Source organism: Sciurus vulgaris, assembly GCF_902686455.1.
Source record: "Sciurus vulgaris genome assembly, chromosome: 8".
Classification (NCBI taxonomy): domain Eukaryota; kingdom Metazoa; phylum Chordata; class Mammalia; order Rodentia; family Sciuridae; genus Sciurus; species Sciurus vulgaris.
Genome location: NC_136468.1, coordinates 104,498,804 through 104,521,128, shown reverse-complemented (window position 1 = coordinate 104,521,128; position 22,325 = coordinate 104,498,804). Strand labels below are relative to the sequence as shown.

Here is a 22,325-nt window from a genome sequence, read left to right as displayed (position 1 = left end):
CCAGTAATTTCCACTGTAGCACCTGATGTACTTAGGTTGAGAAAGATTTTCTGGTATGAGCTGACAGGTTAATAGACTTTTCCAGAGTGAATACTTGTATAAGAGGTTAGCACAAGGGGACCTTCTGGGAGGATGCCTCCCTGAGTCTGTACTTGAAACTGACAATGCAGCCACATGCAAGTGGAATGTTGTGGCTGAGTTTCCCTGGGGTCCTGTGTCCTCTGGGGCAGCCATTCTGCTGCCTCCTCCCCTGAATGTATAGTCTCACACTGAAAGTCACCTGATGGAGCAATTGCTACACAATTCTTTTGTATTCATAGATATTTAAACTATACTTAGGTTATAGTATCAGATTTAATTTTCAAATACTAAACTCCACTTGAAAAATTCTGTAACTTTGAGATTTGTTTTTTCTAATCATTTTATAAGCATTTAATGAGCATCTGCCTATAGTCTCTAAACTTTTAACTTCACAGATTTACTAGAAAAATGTTTTAAAAGTACATTCTCCCAATTTCTATTTAACATGTACATTGTGCAAATATAGGTGGAACATCTATAATGGAAAAATTTCAGATTTCTGATTTTCATATTAGGGACACTCAAAGAAAAAGAAATATCCCAGAATCTGAAAAACTCCAAAATTGGAAACGCTTGTGGTCCCAGGCATTTCAGACAAGAGATACTCACCTTTACTCTTATAAAAAGATTTTTACATTATAAAACATGTAGATTTTAGAATTTAAAAAGAGTAAGTGAAACAGATATAAAGAAGAGTTCTGTTTTCTTTCCTCCTTCAGTTGCTGATCTAGGACCTCCTGGGGGCATTCACCCTGCTTTGGAGACTATTGACTGGGCTACATGGTGTGAAGTAAAGAGAACCTGTTCCCAGTAATTCCCAGTGGAGTGTGGAGTCAGGTGGTGGGGCAAGGAGAGGTGTGCCCAGGACAGGCTTAGCGGGAGGAGGATAACCTGAGGCTTGTAGAGGCATAGTTTTGTAAAGAACCAAGGCAAAATACAAACCAAAGTAGCTAGACTCTGTCCTAGGTAAAGACTGAGCTGTGGTAACAGACTATGCAGCAGCTCACAGAAAGAGGCTGTGCTTATCTTTACATGGCAGCAAGCAGTCCTGGAATAGGGCCGCTTAGCTCTCCTGGTTACTATGGTCCAGGACTGGGTTCCTGTATCCTCCAAGTGAGGCAAGGGAAAGCACCTACTACCTGTCCCCTCTCTTTACTTTCTAGCCTGAGAACCATTCTCCCTACCTGGAGAAGGTAAAGGGGATTTGGGTAGAAAACCAGTAACTTCCACTATCGTACCTGATATTGTCAGATAAGTTTTTGTTTTTTTTTTTTTTTTTTTTTTGCTATGTTTGCCTGAAGGAACTGACAGTATGCAGATTTCTCTGGTGTAGATTAGGCTGGAATGGCTTTCTTTGCCCAGATGCCTAATGCAACTGATAAGTGTTGTATAGTATGCATATGTGTACCAGAAATCATTGTCCTTCCACCATATGGCACACCAGTGACCATTCTCACAGGTGAGATGATTTTCTTCTGCTGTGTTCCAGGTCTCAGTGGTTCTTAGTAGTGGCTCCATCCGTGTGGCCATGCTGGAGGAAAACGGGGAGCGAGTTCTCATGGAAGGGAAACTCACCCACAAGATCAACACTGAGAGTTCCCTCTGGAGCCTTGAGCCAGGGAAATGTGTTTTGGTAAGTGTGGGCATCTGTGTGCAGAGCTGCCAGGTAGGTTTTCAAACTTGATGTAATACCACTTCATCCAGTCTTTACATTTGGGCAGCCAGATCTTGACATTCAAGAAATCTGGGCAAATAGAATTTCCTGAGCATTTTTGTATACTGTTCAGAGTGTGCCTCTGTGGGTCTTCCCATTTGCAGCCTCAGTCTTTGAGGTGTTGGTTATTCTTTATATGTAAGGCAAAACAAGTACACTGAAAAGTCTGATTAAATTTTCCCAAATACTAGTCTAGGGGGTGAGAGCTAATAAATTCAGATGAACAGACTTATTTGACCAACTAGTTCTTTTCACCCAACAGCTGGTGAAGCACAGCTCAAATGTTGGGACAGTGAAATTAAGTTGTAAATTCAAATGAACCACTCACCTCTTACCAGTGACTCCCACAAACTGGGTTGCACACCTGGGCCAGATATGTCAGCTTCTAAGTCCTGTCTCCTGTGGCAACTCTGATCCCTGTTAGCAGAGATTGTGTGCTGGCACCTAAGAGGAGGCTTTCTGCAGGAAAATTGGTACATGGCATATTTTGGACTAACTTTTTGTTTTCTCTTTCCTTCTATGGAGGTGTTTAAGTGGAACATAGTAGAGATGAAAAGAAAAATACAGTTTTCGAACAAAAAACCTCAAAGGTTTTATATATTTTTTTGTATGGGCAAAGTGTGCAATAAAGAAGGAAACAGGGATCTGTTCAATTTCTATAAGTTTTACTGAGTGGTGGTGGTCCTGTCTGGGCCATCCTGTGAGAGCCTCACAGGCCCATAGGAGCTCTGTCCTGACTGCCTACATTTTAAAAGGTATACATGGGCCAGGACTAAGTGGAGAAGTACTGTCAGTGCCTGTGGAAATTGGGATCAGCCCTAGCCCCATCTCACCATTAAACTTGGAAAATGGTGCTTGTGGGGAGCCATCCATACCTAGCAGAATCAGACTTGACTGAGCCATGGAATACAGAGGTTTGACTCCCAGGAACTGGCGGTCATGATAGACTGTTCCAAATGGCCTAGGAATAAGTGGCCCTGTGTGAGAGTGGCATACCATCTGATGATATGCTAGCTCCTTAAACAAATGGCTTCTCTAAATTCACCCCATCCTGTTCCTCACAGAAGAAACCCTTCCTGGTCCGGGCCCCTTTACCTGTGTAAATATAAATAAAGGTGAAGGTGGGGTTGTCCATCTTGTTAGAGGCCAGATCTGGTATGGCCTGATCCATCATGCCCCCTCCCGTTTGAAAAGAGTATTGGCTCTTGTGTGTTTATTGATTAGATAAGTTTATTGGTACCGCCGTCCTCCGGCAGTTAACCCTTCCCTCGTCCACACTAGATGTGTCTGAAACCCTCCACAGGTGCTAATTATGGATCATGTGGGGATACACACTGACCCAAGCACAGATAGCAAGTCCTCAGTGTTTCCAGGGCTGTGGCCAGCACTTTCATCTAAGGTTCTGTGTGAGGTGTGCAGAGTTTTTAGCAGTGGAACTGGACCTCAACTATCCCTAATTCTGATTTTCCCAGACACCCCGGCACATCTCTGCTGACAGAAGTGATTCTCATAGGGGCTGGTACGGGGCTCCAGGCCGCCCTGTACAAGCCATGTCTGTTCAATTTTTGTTCAGCATTTGACTCTATCACACATTCCTGTGCTGGAGTAGCATTCAGCCAGAAAGAAGAAAGTGCTCTTCTGTCTGCAAATGCTGTGACAGTGTGACAATTGCCTCTTTAAAGGTTGACTTTAGAGATCAGTTTGACTGGATTGTAAGAATTGATAAAATATTAATAGATGTGTCTGTGAGTATGCTTCCACAAAAGATTGGCATGTGGGCTAGAAAACTTGAGTGGGGAAGACCTTCCCTGAATGTACGTGGCGCCATCCAGTAGGCTCAGGCCCAGATTAAACAGGAAGTGGAAGAAAAGAGAATGGCTCTCTCTCTCTCTCTCTCTCTGGCTCTTCCTTCCTGAATAGGCATGTTTTCTGCCACTGCTCCTTCCTTTGGACATCAAACTCCAGGTTCTTTGGCCTTTGAACCCTGGGACTTGCACCAGTGGCCCAATAGAGGGCCCGTGGGCCTTCAGTCTCTGATTGCATCATAGGTCTCTCTCAATCTGAGACTTCTGGTTTCTTGTATGAAGCAACTTCAGCTTCCCTGGCTTTCCAGAATACAGATGGCTGTTGTGGAACTTTTCAGCTTATTATCATGTAAGTCAAACAAATAAATGAAAACACACACACACGCGCGCGCGCGCACACACACACACACACACACACACACACACACACACACACACACTTTGGTTCTGTCTCTCTGGAGAACCTTGAATCATCCTGGCAGCTCTTATCATCCTGGCAGCTTAGTCCTTATCCCTATACCCCAGCATATAAAACCTGAGTATTCATGTAGTACTGACATTGCTGCAGGCTACAGAGTCTTGTGAACACCACTGACTCCTTTCCTTTGAGTCCTGTTTGACATCCAAGTGTCCTCCCAGTTTGTGCTTCACTCGAGCTTTGCAGAGTTTTGGAGGTTTGAGAATGTGAGCAACATACTGACTGTACTGGCCACCTGAACCAGTCTACTGTCTGTAGCAGCCCTGCCTCCTGTCTTTGGTTGTTGTACTCTCAGTGCAGTGTGGAGAAGGTTTCAGTATTCTGTGCAGTGCCCTCTGTGAGTGGGGAGCCCTTGGCAAGCCCTCCCCACATGGTCCACTGGACTTTTAAGACTGGTAAATTTATGATCTGTGACAGTTATGGCTGATATTTGTGCCTGGTCTCTAAGCCCATAGCCATGGTATTCAAAACCTATTGGAATTATAACCTGCCAGTGATTCCTTTTACTTTACATTATTTCTATAAAATGTGATTATTAATGATATTACTCACCTCTTAAAGAGTTTTCATTGATTGAAGTGACTCTGACTTCTTCGTGGGTATTCCAAAGCCATGTTCCTTTTTTTGAATATATTATAAACTTGTGTGTACAAATAGAATGGAATAGTGTATGGCCAGTTTCCAAAGCATTAACTTATACTAATAGTCATTTATTGCACATGTTGCTGACCCAGGTTTCAGGTGAGGTGCCTTACAATGCTGTTTAGTTCTTTGCAGATTCATTTGACAGGTCATGATGTTGAGATTCTAAGATGGAAAGTAGATTGCCCAAGGGTGGAGGTAGGCTATGAAGCCATACCTGCCTGATCTTAAGGGCCCCTTTCCTTGGGAAAGGCTCAGCCGCAGAGGACTGGGAAGCATAGCTCCTTCCAGCAGAAGAGGAGGGAAAAGGTGAGGAGAGAGAGAAGTAGGTCACAGTAGTTTTCAGAGTCTCCTGTGTCAGGTAAATGTGGGATATGCAGCCCCAGGGATAGGGGAGCTATATAGTGTACTCTGTACACCTTTTTCTCCTGGTTGGAAGTAGCCGAGTCTGGGTGCTGTGCCTGCTGAGGAGGGCCAGAGGTACTATTGTTCACAGGGTTCCCCATCTGTCCACAGACCCCCTCAGGTATGTCCTCACCAACATTCTGTTCTAGTCTAGGCTTCCTTATGCCCCAGCTGCCATTAGTGTTTTAGTTTGCTTTTGCCAGGTACCTGTTGCTTGGAGAGTTTAGAAAGAAGCACAACCAGCTGCAGAATGAGGTACCTGCATTACTACAAATATGGCATTTGTATATGCTCTGCCATCTCTGGCAGGGCTCAGGGAAACTCCTATAACTGAGATGTTGCATGTGTTGGTTCCTGTGGTCTGTTACTGTCAGTGGATGGCATTACATTTCTATCACAGCTTCACTTGTGAAAAATAAAGGGTCCACCAAAAGAGGAGTCATGTAGAGCATCGTAACCCTCTTCCAGTGACTCTCCCATTAGCTAGGCCCCAACCTTCACCTGGGGTCTGGGGTACAGGACTCTACCTACCTCTCCCCACTCCTAACCATGCAGCCCCAGCACAGTAAATGTCAAGCGTTAAGGAACATTACCATTTATGGGAGCTGACGGATTGCTGTGTTCTTGATTTAATTATTTATTTATTGTGACTTTTTGGGGCCAGATTTGTCTTCTGATCACATATCTGAGATAATATTGTAAATAAGTAAGCAGATTGCTTTGATTCATGAAGATCCTGTTTACCTTCCATATTCACACTACACCTGCTATATGGGACCTGGCATATTGTCTCCCCTGAGCATGTGAATGCAGAGAGAGATTGCTAGTGATTGGAGGCCTGACTTTGGGCCATCACTGTAGCTACTCTGGATTTCTTTTCTTGCCCTTCAGACAAGGCGAGCACCTGGCCTGGCTGATCTCCACATTAGTTGCCTACTTATTGTTATATGCCAGTCCTTAGTAGGCACAGGTTGTGGTCAAGAAGATGAAGTCGAGGGCCTGTTCTGCAGGCCCCAGAAGATGTCTTGTGACAGGACCTCTTTGCTGATATGATTAAGTTAAAGACCTCAAAATGAGAGCATCCTGGATTATCTGGGTGAACCCTAAATCCTATGACAGGTGTCCTTATAAGAGACAAAAGAGGAGACACAAATAGAGAAAGCATATGAAGACTAGGCAGAGACTGGAGTGATGAGGCAATAAGTCAAGGAATGCCAGCAGCCTCTAGAATCTGAAAGAGGCAGGAGGGATCCTCACCGGATCTCTCAAAGGAGCATAGTCCTGCCAACACCTTGATTTGTGATTTCTGACCCCCAGAACTATGAGAGAGTGAATGTGTGTTATTTAAGTCCCTTAATCTGTCATAGCAACCCTGGAACACAAGGGGAGCCCTGGTTCCCCTTGCAGACGTTATGAGGAAGGATAGTATTGGAGCACCTAACTCCACTGTTAGAGTGCAGACATGCTTCTCACTTCTTAGCACCTTCCACATGGCCTGCTCATCTCCTGTGCAGTGGATCCCATACCACACAGCCAGGGCAGGCAGAGGTGGCAGCTAAAACTGTCTGACAGCTCTTGCCTCCCTCCCTCCCACACTTGAGAATGTTAAATGAGACTTCTTGACTCAGGCAAGCTCCTTACCTGGTTACGGCGATGTAAAATCAGCCGTGGCAACAGTGCCAGCTTCTTTTCCTGACACCTCATTCAGTCCCAGAAGCCAGACACTTGGCTTGTGCATTTGTCCTCATTTCTTCCTCCATTTGGAGAGCTGACAGGCTGCCCTCTGCGCTGCGTAGGTGGCTGTAGGCGGGCAGCTACTCTCTGCTGTGGGGGTGAGAGGTGCTCTCAGATATGTTTGCATTGAAAATGGTGGTAGAAGCTACATAGGAGGAGAATGCCACTTCACACACACCTCTTCATGTGCTGACATTATATACACAACAAAGCCATTTAACACTGGTGAAGTAGCTCTAGAATATTCTTGGAGGAATTAGACCTTGGACTTCAGGCTTTAAAACTCACTGCAATGTCTTTGTTTATGGTTTTTGAACCTTGTGAGTATTTTTATACAAGCTGCACTCACTCCCCTCCTCCTGTTTTGAGATGATTTCTTGAAGTTATTATTTCTCAAAAGTGGAATTCCAGGGTAATTGCAGTTTATGAGCTGTTTGCTGTGGTTCGCCCTAGAGGATGAACTATTTCTGGAGCATTGCCAGTGATCATGTGCCTGCATTCCCATGTCCCCACCAACTTGGGGACCTTAACTTTGCTGATTTATCTGGACACCACTAATTGTTCCACTTGGCTTTCCTATGAAGATAAACTGGTCCATTGTCTATCTTTACTGGTTGATGAGCCATCTTCCTTGCCCTGATAACCTTTCCTGCCCTGTGAGGCTGTCCTTATGGATCACTAAACAGATTTCATAAATTCAGAATAGAAACTACAGATTAAATTAGTTTAGCATTTTTGGCAAGAGCCCACAGTCTGGGAATTCTTACATGAAATGAAATGTGAGCCTTTGTGCCTATAGTGCAAACACTGTGTCCAGGGCAAGCCCTCAGTGTTTCCAAGTATTACAATACTTTACATTATGCACATCCCTGGATTCTAGCAGGGACAAACTATGGCTTGGGGATTGCACAGAAGGTAGTGGCCCATGGTAGCCTATTGCAAGTAGGAGCAGGAGTATGCCCTCAGTGCCGGCTCAAGGTGCTTCCTAACGTGCCTACGTGGACAGGCTGTCAGCCCCTCTTCCTGTGCAGTGGGAGGAAGGCATGGGATGCAGTTTGGCATTGCCCCATCGTCCCTGCCACTCAGAACATGGGGGTATTCTGCTTCCTTGGGTGAGGCTATGTGCCTTCCAGCCACACCTAGTCCATGGCCGTGTCCAGTCTGTCCTATGTAATATCTTAATTTTGTTTTCAATTTTTTAGACTTAATTTAAAAAAAAATTGGTTGACAACATTAAAAACCAGGGGACTGGGCTGGGGATATAGCTCAGTTGGTAGAGTGCTTACCTCACAAGCACAAGGCCCCTGGATTCAAATCCCCGGCACCATTTAAAAAAAAAAACAAAAACCAGGGACTACTTGTACAGTATTGACTTATGCCATGTCCTGAAGAGCTAGAGGTTGCCGTGTCGCCTACACCTTCCCTTTAGTGGGTATCAAATCCAGCAGGTACCCCTGCCATACTCTGTTAATTCACCCTGTTATCTGCCCTTGTTCTAAGGTGCCTTCCTGGAAGGAACATCCCACAACACTCCCGTTGGCCCAAACTCGATCACACAGGCAGCTGTGAGGAGTAAAACCATCCTTACTGGGCACATTACTTCCCTGAATAGAAATAAGGTTCCGTTACTAAGGAAGGAAAGGGATATAAATGCTGGTGAGTCATCAGCACAGATCGGGGGATGCTGAGGTAAGTTTATTCATGTTGAGGGTGAAGTTTCTGTGAGGACACTTTGGGAGCATTGTTCAGCCAACAGTCTGGGTCCCTCAGAGAAATGGATTGTGGTTGTGGGACCAGATAGATTAAAGAACATGGAGCATCTTCTAATACTGGAAAAGTGAGAACATACCCAGGAAATGGTGGGTCCATAAGGTCACAGTGACCCCCACTGACCTCATCTAGGACTGTCTGACTCCAGTACAATGAAGGATGGCTCTGAGCAACTGTCTGCACCGTGAAGAAGCAAGGGATCCAGGAGGTAGTGCTGACAGCAACAAGATAGATGGCTTCCTTACAGAGGAGAAAGTGCTATTTCAGTAGATCCCATGCCCCCATCAGGTGTCCCAACATTTGTGCGAGAAGTGGGACCAGGCAGGAATCCTCATGGAGGTTCTGAGGAGAAGAGATTTGCACATCAGTGACTGTATGGCAGGTGACTCAAAAGAGCACCTCCTCAAGATACCTGCAGATGGACACATGCAAATCCAGCTAGACATGCACAGTTGCATTCATCAAGAGACATCAGGTGAGACTGAAGGGTCATGGAAATGTTTCAGATCAAAGGGGGCAGGAAGGATCCTGTCTTGGAGGGAAGGTGAGGCAAGGTTGTCACCTCAGAAAACTCTTTACCATTAGGAAATAACTGGGGGCAAAGGTCAGGGGGTAGGGATTAGCTCTCTGGTAGCACACTCACCCAGAATGCATGAAACTCTGGTTTCCATCTCCAGCACCAAGAAGGGAAAATAATAGGGCTGAGGGCCAAAACAGATGTAGCTTTCTTAAATGGTTCAGAAAAGCCATTATTTGTTGTTTTATATTCATATATTACACATACAGAGCTGGACAGACAATAGTCACACAACTGCTAAACACCTGTATGGTTGTCTTTGTATTGTAGTAACTTATAAATTTGAAACTTTTTCTGAATAAAAGTCTTCAAAAAATGAGCTGTATTCTAAGCCCACAAAAGGAAACTCAGCATCATTAGGGAAATGAAGTCACAATCACAGTGAGATGCCTCTTTACACCCATGAGAATGGCTACTGAGAGACCAGTGGTGCCAGCCTGGAGCAGCTGTGGTGCTGGCCAGAGCTCTTGCACTGCTGGCGAATGTGAACACCATGTGCCAAAGTGGATGCAGCATGACACTGCATTCCTGGGTGCTAACGAAGAAGAACAGAAGCATGCAGATTTTTATAACAGCTTCCTACCTAATTGCCAAATCCTGGGAACACCCACACATCCATGGACAGATGTGTGGTCACCTGCATCATGAAATAGCCTGGCCAAGCATCAGAGCTTACATACTCAGGGAAGGAAGGACACGCACAAGGCTGTGAGCTGTGTGATTTCTTGGAATGGCATTCTGGACACTGACAAGCTGAACATGAGATGAGCACCATCTCATGATGAAGGTGAAGGGGAGTGAGATGTCTAGGGTGTAGGAGGGTTATACAGTGGCTCATAGAGATATAATCTCAAGATATAATGTAAGATGGTGTAGCCCCTGTGGAAAACAATCTGGTGGTTTCTCAAAAAGTTCAACATAGAATTAACCATATGACCCAGCAATTCCATTCCTAGGTAAATACTCAGCTGAAAGCAGGAACTTAGATGGGTATTTGTGCACAAATGTTCATAGCAGCATTATTTACAATATCCAAGAGGTAGAGACAACTCAAGTGTCCAGCAGCAAATGAACTGATAAATAGAATGCATTGTGTCCATTTCATGGAATATTATTTAGACTGAAATGGAGTAAAATTCTGATACATGTTACAACATGGATGAATCTTAAGGACTTTTAGAGTGAAATAAGCCAGACACAAAGACAGATACTGTAGGATTCCATTTGTGTGAAATGTCCAGAACAGGTAAATCCTGTAAAGACAAATCATTAGCAGTTGCCAGGGATAGGAGGAAGGTTTTTAGGGTAGGGATTAGGGTGAAGTAAGGAAAAACTGCTAACAGGACATCTTTTGATGAAAATATTTTGAAGGTGATGGTTGCACACTCTAGTGAATGTGCCACTGAATCATTCACTTATGAATAAAATTTTATCTTGCATTAATTTCACCTTAATTAAAAAATATATTTTTAAAAACAAAGTGGAACTCATCTCCTACGAGGATACATCTGGTGCACATGAGTGGCATCAGAGAGCAAGGTAGCAATCTTTAAGTACACATGGCCACTCATGGTGGCAGACATGTTGGAGGAACTGGGTGTTTTTAGAATTTACAGTTCTAAAACACCTCAAAAATATCTGAAACAATATATTTCCTACTTGAGAGATTTTTTCAATGCTTTCAGCTCAGTAAAGACAGGGTGGATGTTTACTTTATTTTAAAATCTACATATTTAATCATTGGAAAACTCTTTAAGTATTGTTTGAAACAACTTGATTCTGCTCTTAATTGTAAATTTTATGAAATCTAAATACAGATCAAACATTTCTGATGAAAAAAAGTACAGGGCTTATCTTGATTTTTGTTGGGTTTGCTAAAGGCATGCGTGGACCCAAGGATATGGGAGTGAGCCCTCTCCCTCTTATTGGGCAGACCAGTGCATTGTCCTTCATTCATCTCCTACTGTGCTTACTGAAGTCAGGCATGTTCATGGTCTTGCAGTGTACAAAGGCCCAAGAGCAGCAACAGGGCCCCCAGACTTGCTGAGTCAACCAACTGACCTCAGGGTGCTATTGCTGGGCTGTTGGCATAGCCCAGACTTGGAGGGTTCATCCTTACTTAAATAGGGATAATACTGTGTATGTTACAGGGCTTCTGAATTCTAGTAGTATGTTATGTAGTTCTCAGAAATGATAATAACTAAAGAAGATAAGAGTAAACACTTTAAAAACCTTTTTAGAATTTACAGTTCTATAAGCACCTCAAAATCTGTGAAATAGGGGAAACTATGTATTTCCTACTTGAGAGATTTTTTTATATGCTTTCAGTTCAGTAAAGACAGGGGCCCCTGGGGTGCCGAGTCAGGCCCACTGGTACAAACTGTAAAGTTAGCATAGGCCAGCTCAGTGGAATATCTGATGAATTGGAGGATTCATCCTGAATTTAGTTGGGCATTGCAGAATAGAAATCATTTATCGGTGAAGTTGTCATCTGGGGGTATGTGCAATCTCCCCCCCCCTTTTTTTTTTCCTAATACTTTTTAGATGTTGATAGACCTTTATTTTACACATTTTATTTATATGTGGTGCTGAGGATTGAACCCAGTGCTCACATATGCTAGGCAAGCACTCTACCACTAAGCCGCAGCCTCAGCCCAATCTCTGCTCCCCCTCCCTTTTTTTTTCCCCCCCTTCTGCTCTGGGAGCCAGAGTGGAGGTTTTTTGAGATGTCGGCATCATATCATGTTTGCAAGTTTTTGTGTTGCATCTCTCACCAAACAGGTGGCACCTTCTGTGGCAACACTCCTGGCCATCTGTCATGATTGCCTCAAGTGTGGCTTGGCGGCTTTCACCCCTGGTCAGTGGGTCTGTTGGATGCATGTCTGTGGGAAGAGCTGCCCTCACTTGGCAACCTTTGCCACCTTTTCTCCCTTCTGTGAGGACTAAGTAGTTTCATCCCACTGGGGTCCCAGGACATGGTGGGCAAAAATCCACTTGTTCCTTCATGGTTTCTCTGGGAAGGATTTTTTGATGAACTCAGCTACTGACCATAGGGATATAGCCAGCATGCCCTCCCTATGACCAGTGACCTCAGGGGATAGCATGTCCTGGGCTCTTCTCTGTGTCTCTCTGTGATCTGGGCCCTGTCATGTGTCTCTGTGGCAGACTGAGCATGGTGCCCTTGGGCACAAACTGTATGAAATGCTGCTACTTCCTTGCTCCCTTGCTTCAGTTTCACTTGGCTTTGTGTTTCTTTGTTGAGTTTTGCAGTCCTCAACATTAAGGGCTGCACTATGAGGCTGGGTGGGTTCTGCTTCCCTTAATTGGGGTGAGTCTGGACTGTCCTGCAGAGGTACCCAAATAGGGCTGGACCAAGTTTGGGGAACTCCTAATGGGGCTCCTCGTCCTAGAGCCATCTCCTGACTATGGGGTTGGAGAACTCCCACAGGAAACAAGCCCAGCTCTAGGGAGGGAATGAAGATGGGCACTTGGGCCCCAAGTTGAAGAGTGAGGGGTCCCTGGGAGATTTTGTCATACATTAGGCCGAGTTCTTCATCTTACAAGTCCCAGTCACCTGAACATGGCAGGAGACTGGTGTCGAACTGCAGCGAGGGAGCTAGGAAGAATGTCAGGAGATGGCAGCCAACTTTATAGCTCCTGGAAGCAAGAAAGATCATTGAGGTAGGAGGTGGTTGAGAAGAGCTGGGCAGGGACAAGGTCCAAACAGGCAGTAAGGACTTGGAGAGGCATGTGTGTACAGATAGACTCTTTTTTTTTTTTTTTTTTTATTGTAAACAAATGGGATACATGTTCAGATAGACTCTTTTTGTGGGGGAGAGGCAGGGAGTTTACTAGGGATTGAACCCAGAGGCACTTTACCACTGAGCTATATCCCCAGCCCTTTTTTTGTTTTGTTTTGTGACAGTGTCTTGCTAAGTTGCCGAGGCTAGCCTTAAACTTGGCAATCTTTCTGTTTCAGTCTCCTGAGTCCCATGTGCCACTTCCTCCAGCACAGATAGGCTTTTCATGGCAGGGTTGTGGCAGCCTGGGGTGGACCAGGACCAGGACCAGGTCCAGATGGGCCAGGAGTATCTCTTAAGAGAATATCCTCTTGTGAGTGTGTGCAGGATGGGCACATATGGTGGGCATCATTCTGACTAAGGATTTGGGACCTGGTGGAGAAGGACTGAGGTTCCTGCAGGAAAAAGGTCTCTCTGACTGCCCCCAGAGAGGCAGAGATGCTCAGAAGTGCCTGTGAGTGCCCTGGCACACTTTCCTATATGGCACCTCCCTTTGAAGAGTTGATTCTGGTTTCACCCTGAGATGTCTGTCTCTCAGCAGGCTCTGTGCTCTGTTCCTAGCTCTGGAGACCTGGCCCACAGTTGTCAGTTCCCATCCTTGATACAGTTCTTTATCCTGCTTGTCCCAGGTGAACCTGAGCAAGGTGGGTGAGTACTGGTGGAGCGCCATCCTGGAAGGAGAGGAGCCCATTGACATCGACAAGATCAACAAGGAGCGCTCCATGGCTACTGTGGATGAGGAGGAGCAAGCAGTCCTAGACAGGCTCACCTTTGACTACCACCAGAAGCTACAGGGCAAGCCTCAGAGTCATGAGCTGGTATGTGCACTATGGTCTTCCTTGCCCTGGTGTCAAGACTGCTAGGAGCAGAGAGGTGGGCAGTGCTGGTGGTGAGGAGAAAGGTGTGTGGATGGGCCAGCTGTGCCCCAGCCTGCTGTACCACAAGCTACTCTGCCAGTCTTGGCTCAGGAGGCACAGCAGGGGCCCTGTCTTACCTGCTTTTATCACCTGTTCCCTGCCTGAGGACAGGTACATACTGGTATTTCAGCCACATCCTTATACCCAAACCAAGAGCCCAGAAGGCAGGACTGGGAAGAGTGTTATGCAATGTGCCCTGCCCACACTGGAGCCTAGAAATGTCTGGTGTTGACAGCTCTTACCTCTCTGCCTCATCCACAACTTGCCTAGAGCTTCGTGGGCCCCTTAGTGGAGGAGGGGAGAACCAGCCTAGTTTCTGACTGTGGAGGGCCTGATATAAAGCTGATGGCTAGCTGGTGGTGTTTGTGAGTGAATGTTGGGGTCTGTGATTGGAAAGGTGTGAGGTCAGCAGCCACTGGGGGAGCTAGAGGCTGGTTTGTGTCTGACCTGGCAAAGAAAATGATTGATTAGAAAAATATGTTCACTCTTCCTTATTTTAATAATCCTGCAGGTAGCGCCTTAGGGAAGAAAAGGCTGCTTTCCTCAGATTATTTTCACCTTCCAAGACTTATCCATACAGTGCTACAGGTTTGGACAGCAGCATGCATATGGACCAAGTGCAGCCTTGGATCAGTGGGAAGGGGTCATCCTCCAGAAAGCCACACAGATTCACATTTTCCCCTTTGTCTCTGAAAGGAGCCTCACTTTGTGGTTTGTGTGGATTGGCCCATCCTTTCTTTCTGGGGTGGCAGTGCACATTGGGGGCTTCTGTATGCTCTGATGCTGTGTCAGCCACTGTTGCCTGTCTTCACAGGTGTGTGCCTGCCTCTATGAGGTTGAGGAACCTGGAAGCTGTGCTGGTTTCCTCCCCTCCCTAGGCCCTGCCACACCAGGGCATGTAGTGAGCATATACTACATGTGGGTAGGGTGAGTTGACTAGCTGTGGGCCCTGCACACCACCCCTGGAAAGATGGTCTTTATTTCACAAAAGCAAGATTGAGTTTTCAAGAATGTGGCTAGGGACTCATGGAAGCTCAAGCAGCCTGGGTAGGGTTTGACCCCAGGTCTAATTCCAGACCTTCCTGTCCTCCTTGCCCTGCCTCCCCCAACCCAGCTCATTCCTCTATGGAAGAGAATGTTCCTCTTGGTTTGGCCCCCTTTTTCACCTAGGGCACAATTTGGTTGAACAACATCTCCACAGGGTCCATGTGGTACAGAAGTCACGGACAGCACCCAGCATCACCTCAGCTCATGTGGATGACCAGACCTGCATGGTTGCAATTCAATCCAGTCACTGCCTGTGCCTGTGGCCACAGATATAAGACCCACTTGTGAGCCTTTGCCCTGTGGGTAGTACCTAAGGGACCAATCCATCTCATGTCTGGGGTCAGCCCTGTGTTCACAGAGGGTTGAGGTTGACTTCCAGGGAAAGAGAAACTGTTTTGACTGGAGAGCATACATGCAGATGCCCATTGTGCTGAGAAAGTGAAAAGGAAGTCCTACCAAGCATCCTTCAGAAGCATGTACTTGTTCCACAGGACAGAGGTACCAAGGACACAAGATCCTCACATCTTCCCCAGATGCCACCATCAAGATTTTGTTACAGAGAAACACTAAAAATTAAAATTTATTGTGACTTCAACTGTACTTGTGCCAAGCTTAAGTGAGGTCTTGGTAGACTGCAGCTGTAAGATATGAGATAAGCTAGAATGTTCTACAACTTTTCATCTCTGACCCTCAAGTTCCTTTTGATTGCATCTCTTGCAGAACATACAAGTCAAATCAGAACAAAATAACAGTAATGCCATTTGTCTGGGAGTTGCCGTAGCTCAGGATCTGCATGGAGTATTGGGGCTTCTTGCTTTCTGTTTCCTTTTTTCCCTCCCTGTATCCTTCCCTCTTCTCAACCTTTGGCTTATTCTCTGTCCCCCTGCTTTATACTCAGTGCTGATGTCCTCTGGGTTTGCCCAGTGTCACCATTCTTGAGAGCTGACATGAGCTGGACATGGTGCTGGTCTCTGCAGCCTCAGCAAGGACAAATAAAGGTCTGCCTAGAAAGCATAAGTCCAACCACTTAAATCTGATCTCTCCAAAGACTAGTTCAGCCTTGCTTTGCAGTCTCATTGATGGTCCTCTGCCGAAAGAGGGTGCTCTGTCATTTTCATTCTTGGGGTTCTGGGGGTCTGAGGGCTACTTGTTCTGGTGGCTGCTACTCAGCCCACTGCCCAAGACTGGGAACAGAATTGTGTGCTTATCCCCAGAAAACTGAGACAGCTTCCAGGGAAGTTTTCATCTCAGGCTCACACCAAAACAGACTAGCCTCAAAGGGCAAGAAATGGCAGCATCATACATCATACATGTGCACCATTATTTGTATTCTTCCATACATGCAGTCTCTCCCTGGACTTCAGGGCACTGTAGGGGGAAGAGCACTGCAATGGGCTATAGAGGGCTTGCTGTGTCTGGTGGACAGCTGATTGTAATTGGCACTAGGGAGCCCAGGGGCTGGGTAGTAACCCAGTTAGTCTAGTGCATAGACCTCTGTTTTGAGTCTAAACCAATTCTGCCATAAACTTGCAACATGGTCCAGGCAGCATGCTATTTGAGGGATATGTCCTTGCCCAGAGGTCTACCCTGGGGAGACCTTCAGCAGCCCATGATTGGCAGCCCATGGATAGGACCCAGGGTGACTCCTCACCAGGGCTGACCTACTCTTAGATGACTAGGGAGCTTCCAGCTCCTGGGCTATGGGTCTTAATGAACCCCCTTCTTAGGACTGTTGTAATTCAAAAGAAAGTGTGTGTCCTAGTGCCTGCCTGACACTGATGCCAAAGTCTCTGCTCCTCTCTGGTCTTGGCACAGCTTGGGGAAAGGTCCTCAGTTCACCGGGGCCTGACAATCCATGGGTTCCATATAACATATCCTAAGCTCCTTTTTTATCAAATGAAGAAACAAATCTAGAAAGATCCATGCCTTTATGTGACCTCATGTAGTTTAGCCACACTTTACTCTTTGTTATCAGGGTACCTCACAGGCAGAAGGACCCTCCCAAGAATCAGGTGGGTGGTCAAGGTTGCTGTGTTAGGATCACCATGCTTCACTAGTAGAATGGAAGTGGGGCCAGGTCCTCCTGTCATCCTCCATCTGCTGCGCACATCAGCGTAGTCACAGTTACCAACGTGCTCTGGCATTGATGCCCATTTATGGTGTGAACTCAGAGTTTTCTAAATTTGCCAGGATTTCAAATTGTGCTTCTAATGCCACAGATGCTGTGTATTTTGAAGCATTTTAATTTCAAAATGATTAACACTTGTTTCTTTTGTTGCTTTAAGTTTCTTAAATGTCACTGTAAAGTCACCCCAAGGTCAACAAGTTTACTCTCCTTCATCTTTTCCCCCAGTTTAATTTTTTTGAGCAGGTTTCTCATCTGGAAAGGGAAGGTAGAATACACAGGTGCTATTTTTCAGTCGGCACTCAGGGGTGTCTATCTAGGATCTCTCCAGCTGGGTGGGACTCACCCTAAAAGTCAGTAACTGTGACATTGCACAGGCACATGCCAGCATTAATATGGTGGCTGGACCTGTGAGTGAATTTGGTGACTTACAAAAATGTCTACTCTCCACCTTTGCCCCAAGGAAGGTCTGAGCACTGATCCTGACTCCCTTGGTTCCCTCAACTTTAAGATCAAGCCTAAAATTGTGCTCTTTACATTTGGCTTCCTACATTGGGCCTCTACCTAGCTTCCAAATTCCTGGGGTAAGAGAGCAGCTGTAGAGTTCTGCAACTGTCAGCCCTGTAGCTTCCCCTCACCCTCCAGCTGACTACAGCACTATTAGGGCACAAAGGCCTCCTGTGGTCTCCTGCTGAGCTTGTCAGGTCCCTTCTTGTGTTTGGTTGAGACCATTCAGCCTCATGCCTCCTGAGTTGACCAGGCCTTCAGGCCATGCAGAGGGACTTCCTGCAGTTCTCCTTGCCACCCCAGCCATGTGCTGCTTGCTCTCATCCCACTGCAGTACCTTCTCAAAGTGGTCATTCCACTGGCTCTGATCTGAGTTATCTATAACAAGTTGAGGATAGTGATCGGTCCCTAAGAATCCAGTTTGCTTATTGCTACTTCACTTGGGTTTAAAAATAGGAAAAAGAAAGCCCCCTTGTCAGGAAGGTTTTATTTTATAAGAAGAAACTGAGGTACAGAGAATCTAGCAGCTTCACCAGACACTAGGAATTTTTGTTAGACTTGTGATAAGAAGTGTCTGTCTTCCAGGCCTATTCTTCAGGCTTCCTGCAACAGGGACCATGGACTTTATTGGTAACCTCTGGCCCTACGCACATTAGCCTCTTTCATTTCTTGTGGTTGAAAGAAGAGATCATCCCCATCTATGGGTATACTTGAGGTGACCAGGTGAAGAGGACAGATGCTTAGAGAAGGACTGGCCCACCTCCTTAGGTGCAGATGACTTCCTCAGGGTCACAGCCTTCCTGATGTCCCCCAACTACAGCCATACTGCTATGGTCTGCTTGCTGGCCCTTGGAGACTAGATGTTCTGGAGTGGTTATGTGCTAGGGGGAACTAAATCTATCAGCCCTGACTGGCTCTCCAAGGAAATAGTGGGACATTCTTGATTGGTGGATTCACTGCTGGACATTCTGAGGTCTTTCCTCCTGCACCACATCTTGGGTCAACCTTGGATTGTCTGATGATGTAGTTGTCAATGACAAAAACTTCCTCCTTTGGGAGGGAGGTACAGGGAAATGCCTGCTTGGGGGTTCTAGACTCTGTAGGCTGTTTGGAATTTGGACAGAGATCCTGATAGAAAGGGACAGAAGACATGAACCATAGAAAGCAGCCATTGCTTTACTGGAAATAGAAGAGAAAGGGTTGGAAATTCAGTCCGTGGGATGCACAGTTCTTACAGAGGAATTGGCAGTCACCCAGTGTCTCCCCTGATCTTGAGCTGCTGGAGGGTTTATGGTCCTCCAGCCAGTTGGTCTTATGGGACAAGTTCCTGATCCCTGAGGAAGCAGGTCTGTTCCTGAAGTCCACTGCTCTGGGAGGAAACATGCAGTGCCTTGTGATCCCCTTTAATCTCTCTATTTTCTGTTTGTAGAAAGTCCATGAGATGCTGAAGAAGGGTTGGGATGCTGAAGGCTCTCCCTTCCGAGGCCAGCGATTCGACCCAGCCATGTTCAACATCTCCCCCGGGGCTGTGCAGTTTTAATGACCAGAAGGAAAGGAAACTCGCCAGCAGGGAGGCAGAGGCTTTGTTCTCAGCTGTCCCTCTCACTCAGCTCCCTGTGTGCCAGGGACTTGCTCATCTCATTCACCCCTAGCCATCCTTTCTTTCAAGGGTGAACCAGGCCATCAACCCTGACCTTGCACCTCCAGACTGTTCAGAGAAGGTGTGGGGCCAGCTGCTGCCTGGTGGCCGCTGTGGCCAACACTGAAGGTGTTTGAAATACAGGAGGGACACATCCCAGTAAACTGAGAGCACATGCTTCGTCTCCACAGCAACCAGCCACTGCAGGCAGCATTTTTTTCCTTCTTTCCTCTCTGCTTGCTGTTGTTTTGATGCTATTCTGCTTGCTTTTCTTCTGGTTGGGAGTGGGGAGTTGTTGGGCTCTCAGACAAAGCCAAAGTTGAAGTGTGTGGGGCTCAGCACTTGCATGAAGGCAAGTGGGGAATGGCTGTGGAGCTGCTGCTGGGGCTGCTCTGGGAAACCTGTGCCCTTTGATCTCATTAGGTATGTTCACGGCAGTCTTGCTCATCCCTTTGTAAATGTATTCTGTTTGCCTCGGCCTCATAGGCAGAGCAACAGAAACTGCAGTCCTATTTGCACGTTCTTGATGTTGGGAGAAAGTCTGGGGTTCTGGCCTCAGGCGCAGGTGTGGTGGAAATTCTGCCCACCCTCTCATTGCATTTGCCTTGCTTTGGTTCTTGTTGAAGTGAACTGAGTCTGGCTACCACTGCATGGCACACTCTGCTTGGCTCCCTATGAGACCTCTTTGGGTGCACTATGTCAAATCATGAGCAAAAGCAGAGAACCCTCAGGAGACCACACAGGTCTAGCAACCCATTGGCAGATCATGTTAGCCACAGGCCCTGAGCAACTTTGACCTTGGGGGCCTCAGGAAGAGGAATTTCTGTACAGGCATGAGGGCATGCTGTCCCACTGTGACTGAGCCCAAGAAATTGAAGACCTTCATACCAGGCACTGGACTGTCCCCCTTGTTGACCAAGGAATGGGTACCATCTCAATAACACCAGGCCCATGCCTCGAGCCACAACTGCTGGCTCCAGCCAAGTTGCGAAGACCTGACTGAGGGGCTGAGCTCCAGGTGCTCCAAGTACTTAAAGGGACTCTGCTTGTTACCAGGAATGTGGTACCACCAGTGCCCAGCACTGTCCATTCACCTAGCTGGCAGCCACAGTGTGTGATAAGTCACCACAAGTCTCTGTACCCTGGTTTACCCATGGCTAGCTGGAGCCAAAGCCCAAAGATGCTGGGCAGCTTGCTCTTGGGAAAGAGCACTGACCTGCAATCTCTGCAAATGCTCAGGAGGGACTGTCTAGGAAAGCAAGTTGGTGGGACATCCTTCCAGAGGCTTCCACTTTGAACTGCGTAGATGAAAACTGGTTCATTGCAGTCATTTTGGGCTAGATTATATAGTGGTGGCTGACAGCCCTTGGAAAAAAGTACATTCTGGGAGATATTCTGTAGGTCCAGAAATGTCACTCTTCAAGGGAGAGCAGAGGACCCCAAATACCTGCTTTGAAATGTGAAAGCCCTGCTATCTGACATTTGTCACCAAGCTGGGGAGGCCCCTCTAAGAAGATCTTGACCCCAGGAAGCACAAGTGAATTTCCTACAAGAGGTTCTGAAGAAACCTTTGTTATTTTTTACTGAAGTTCCATAAAGGTCCTTGAATTTGCAAAGCATTATTTCATACAACTGTCACACCTAACAAAAAAGAGGTCTCGGGATGTGTGTGCATGTCTCCCATCTTCTCTGTGATCCCCTGTTGGCTGCCTCCTCCCTGCCCCGTGCCCTGTGGATTGTCCTCCAGGAGGGTTGAAGTGTGTGAGCCCTGCTCCTCATTGTTTGGGAGACTGAGTTGTTCACTTCTCTGATGACTTGTCTTCCTTTTGTCTGGTTTTACTTTCTGTGTTGCATTTTTCCCCACTCCTTGCCCTGCTTTAACAAATAGAAAACCAGTGTTTCGGAAGAATAGCCGAGGCAGGCAGTATTGGGTGTTGGCTGTGTGGCAGGAGCAACCACCCTGCATCTGGCCCCTACGTGCATGATATGGTTGTGGGCTCTGTGCCCACATGCTTCGTTCCTGGCCTGGCTCACTCCTAGCCAGGCTGGGAAATGATTCCCCACCCTGGAGCACCTGCTGGACCACCCAGGTTCTGGAGCTGGCACACTGCCTGTTTTCTCTTTTTAGACACGACAGCAGCAGTTTGGCCACTAAGTCCCACCAGATGAGGTCTGAGGAAAGCGGGGTGACTCGTCCCCTTTGTCCAGGGGCCCAGGAGAGTGGGGTGTCCAGCCTGCAAAGCTGCTCCGGCTCCTCAGTGTTGGTTTGCAATAAATCTGTATTTAAGCAGTTTTGAGTGTGGCATTTGCTCTAATACAGTTCTGTTTGTGAGTAGTCATTACCCACAATTTCTGGTCATGAGGCTTTGGGCCCCTGTACACAGCCAACACCAAAATGGGGGATCTTTTCCATCTAGCCTAAATGGGTTCTTTTCAGTCTACCCTAAAAGCCCTGGGAAAACTTCACACAGCTTTCAGAAATCCTATAAGCTTTTGATCAGAAAATAAAAGAATGTAACTATAACTCTGACATCATTTCAAATAGGTCTGGAATTCTGTTTACTTGAAGGCTCAGGGTGAATGCAGAATTCTGAATGATCCTGCTGGATGGGGAATAGGGCGCCTTCACTCTGTTCACCAGGCTCCCAGCCCTTGGGTCTCCAGGTACCTCTGCACTGCCATAGGTCCTCCAGATGCACATCTGCTGATTAGCTGCATTGAGTCTTTAGAACACAGTCTTCCACCAAGACAACCCAACATCTGACTCAGAACCCCATTAGATCTCAGGCTACCCGTCTGTACCCTTCCCCCTTTCCAGGGAGACCCATCTCCTCTGACCCTGCTCACTCGCAGTGGGCAGGACTGGGGGTGCAAGAAGTATTTCTCAAACAAAGAATGCACCAGAGGCTAACTGAAATTGTCCAGTAGATTCTTAGGGCCAGAAATAACCTCCAAAAAGTAACATCTTCAGTAATTTGTCCTCTAAGAATGCAGGAGGGAAAAAGTCAAGAAGTGTTTCGCGTGGAAATATGTCCAGGAGGCATCAGCTGCTACATAGAGAACTCACTTGCCAGGACACCATGC

The 22,325-nt window shown here is 46.6% G+C and overlaps 1 protein-coding gene across 3 annotated transcripts in view; it reads left to right on the top strand.

Annotated features, from left to right (window-relative positions):
• Positions 1-21,533, top strand: part of NUDCD3 (NudC domain containing 3) — a 100,284-nt gene extending 78,751 nt beyond the window's left edge. The window contains exons 4-6 of one of the 3 annotated variants that reach the window (XM_079150766.1): positions 1,571-1,714; positions 13,636-13,824; positions 19,032-21,533. In XM_079150766.1, coding sequence (XP_079006892.1) covers positions 1,571-1,714; positions 13,636-13,824; positions 19,032-19,142 — 444 coding nt within the window. In that variant the 3' untranslated portion in view covers positions 19,143-21,533. The other 2 variants (XM_079150767.1, XM_079150768.1) reach the window with 2 other exon arrangements.
• The last annotated feature ends 792 nt before the right edge of the window (positions 21,534-22,325 follow it).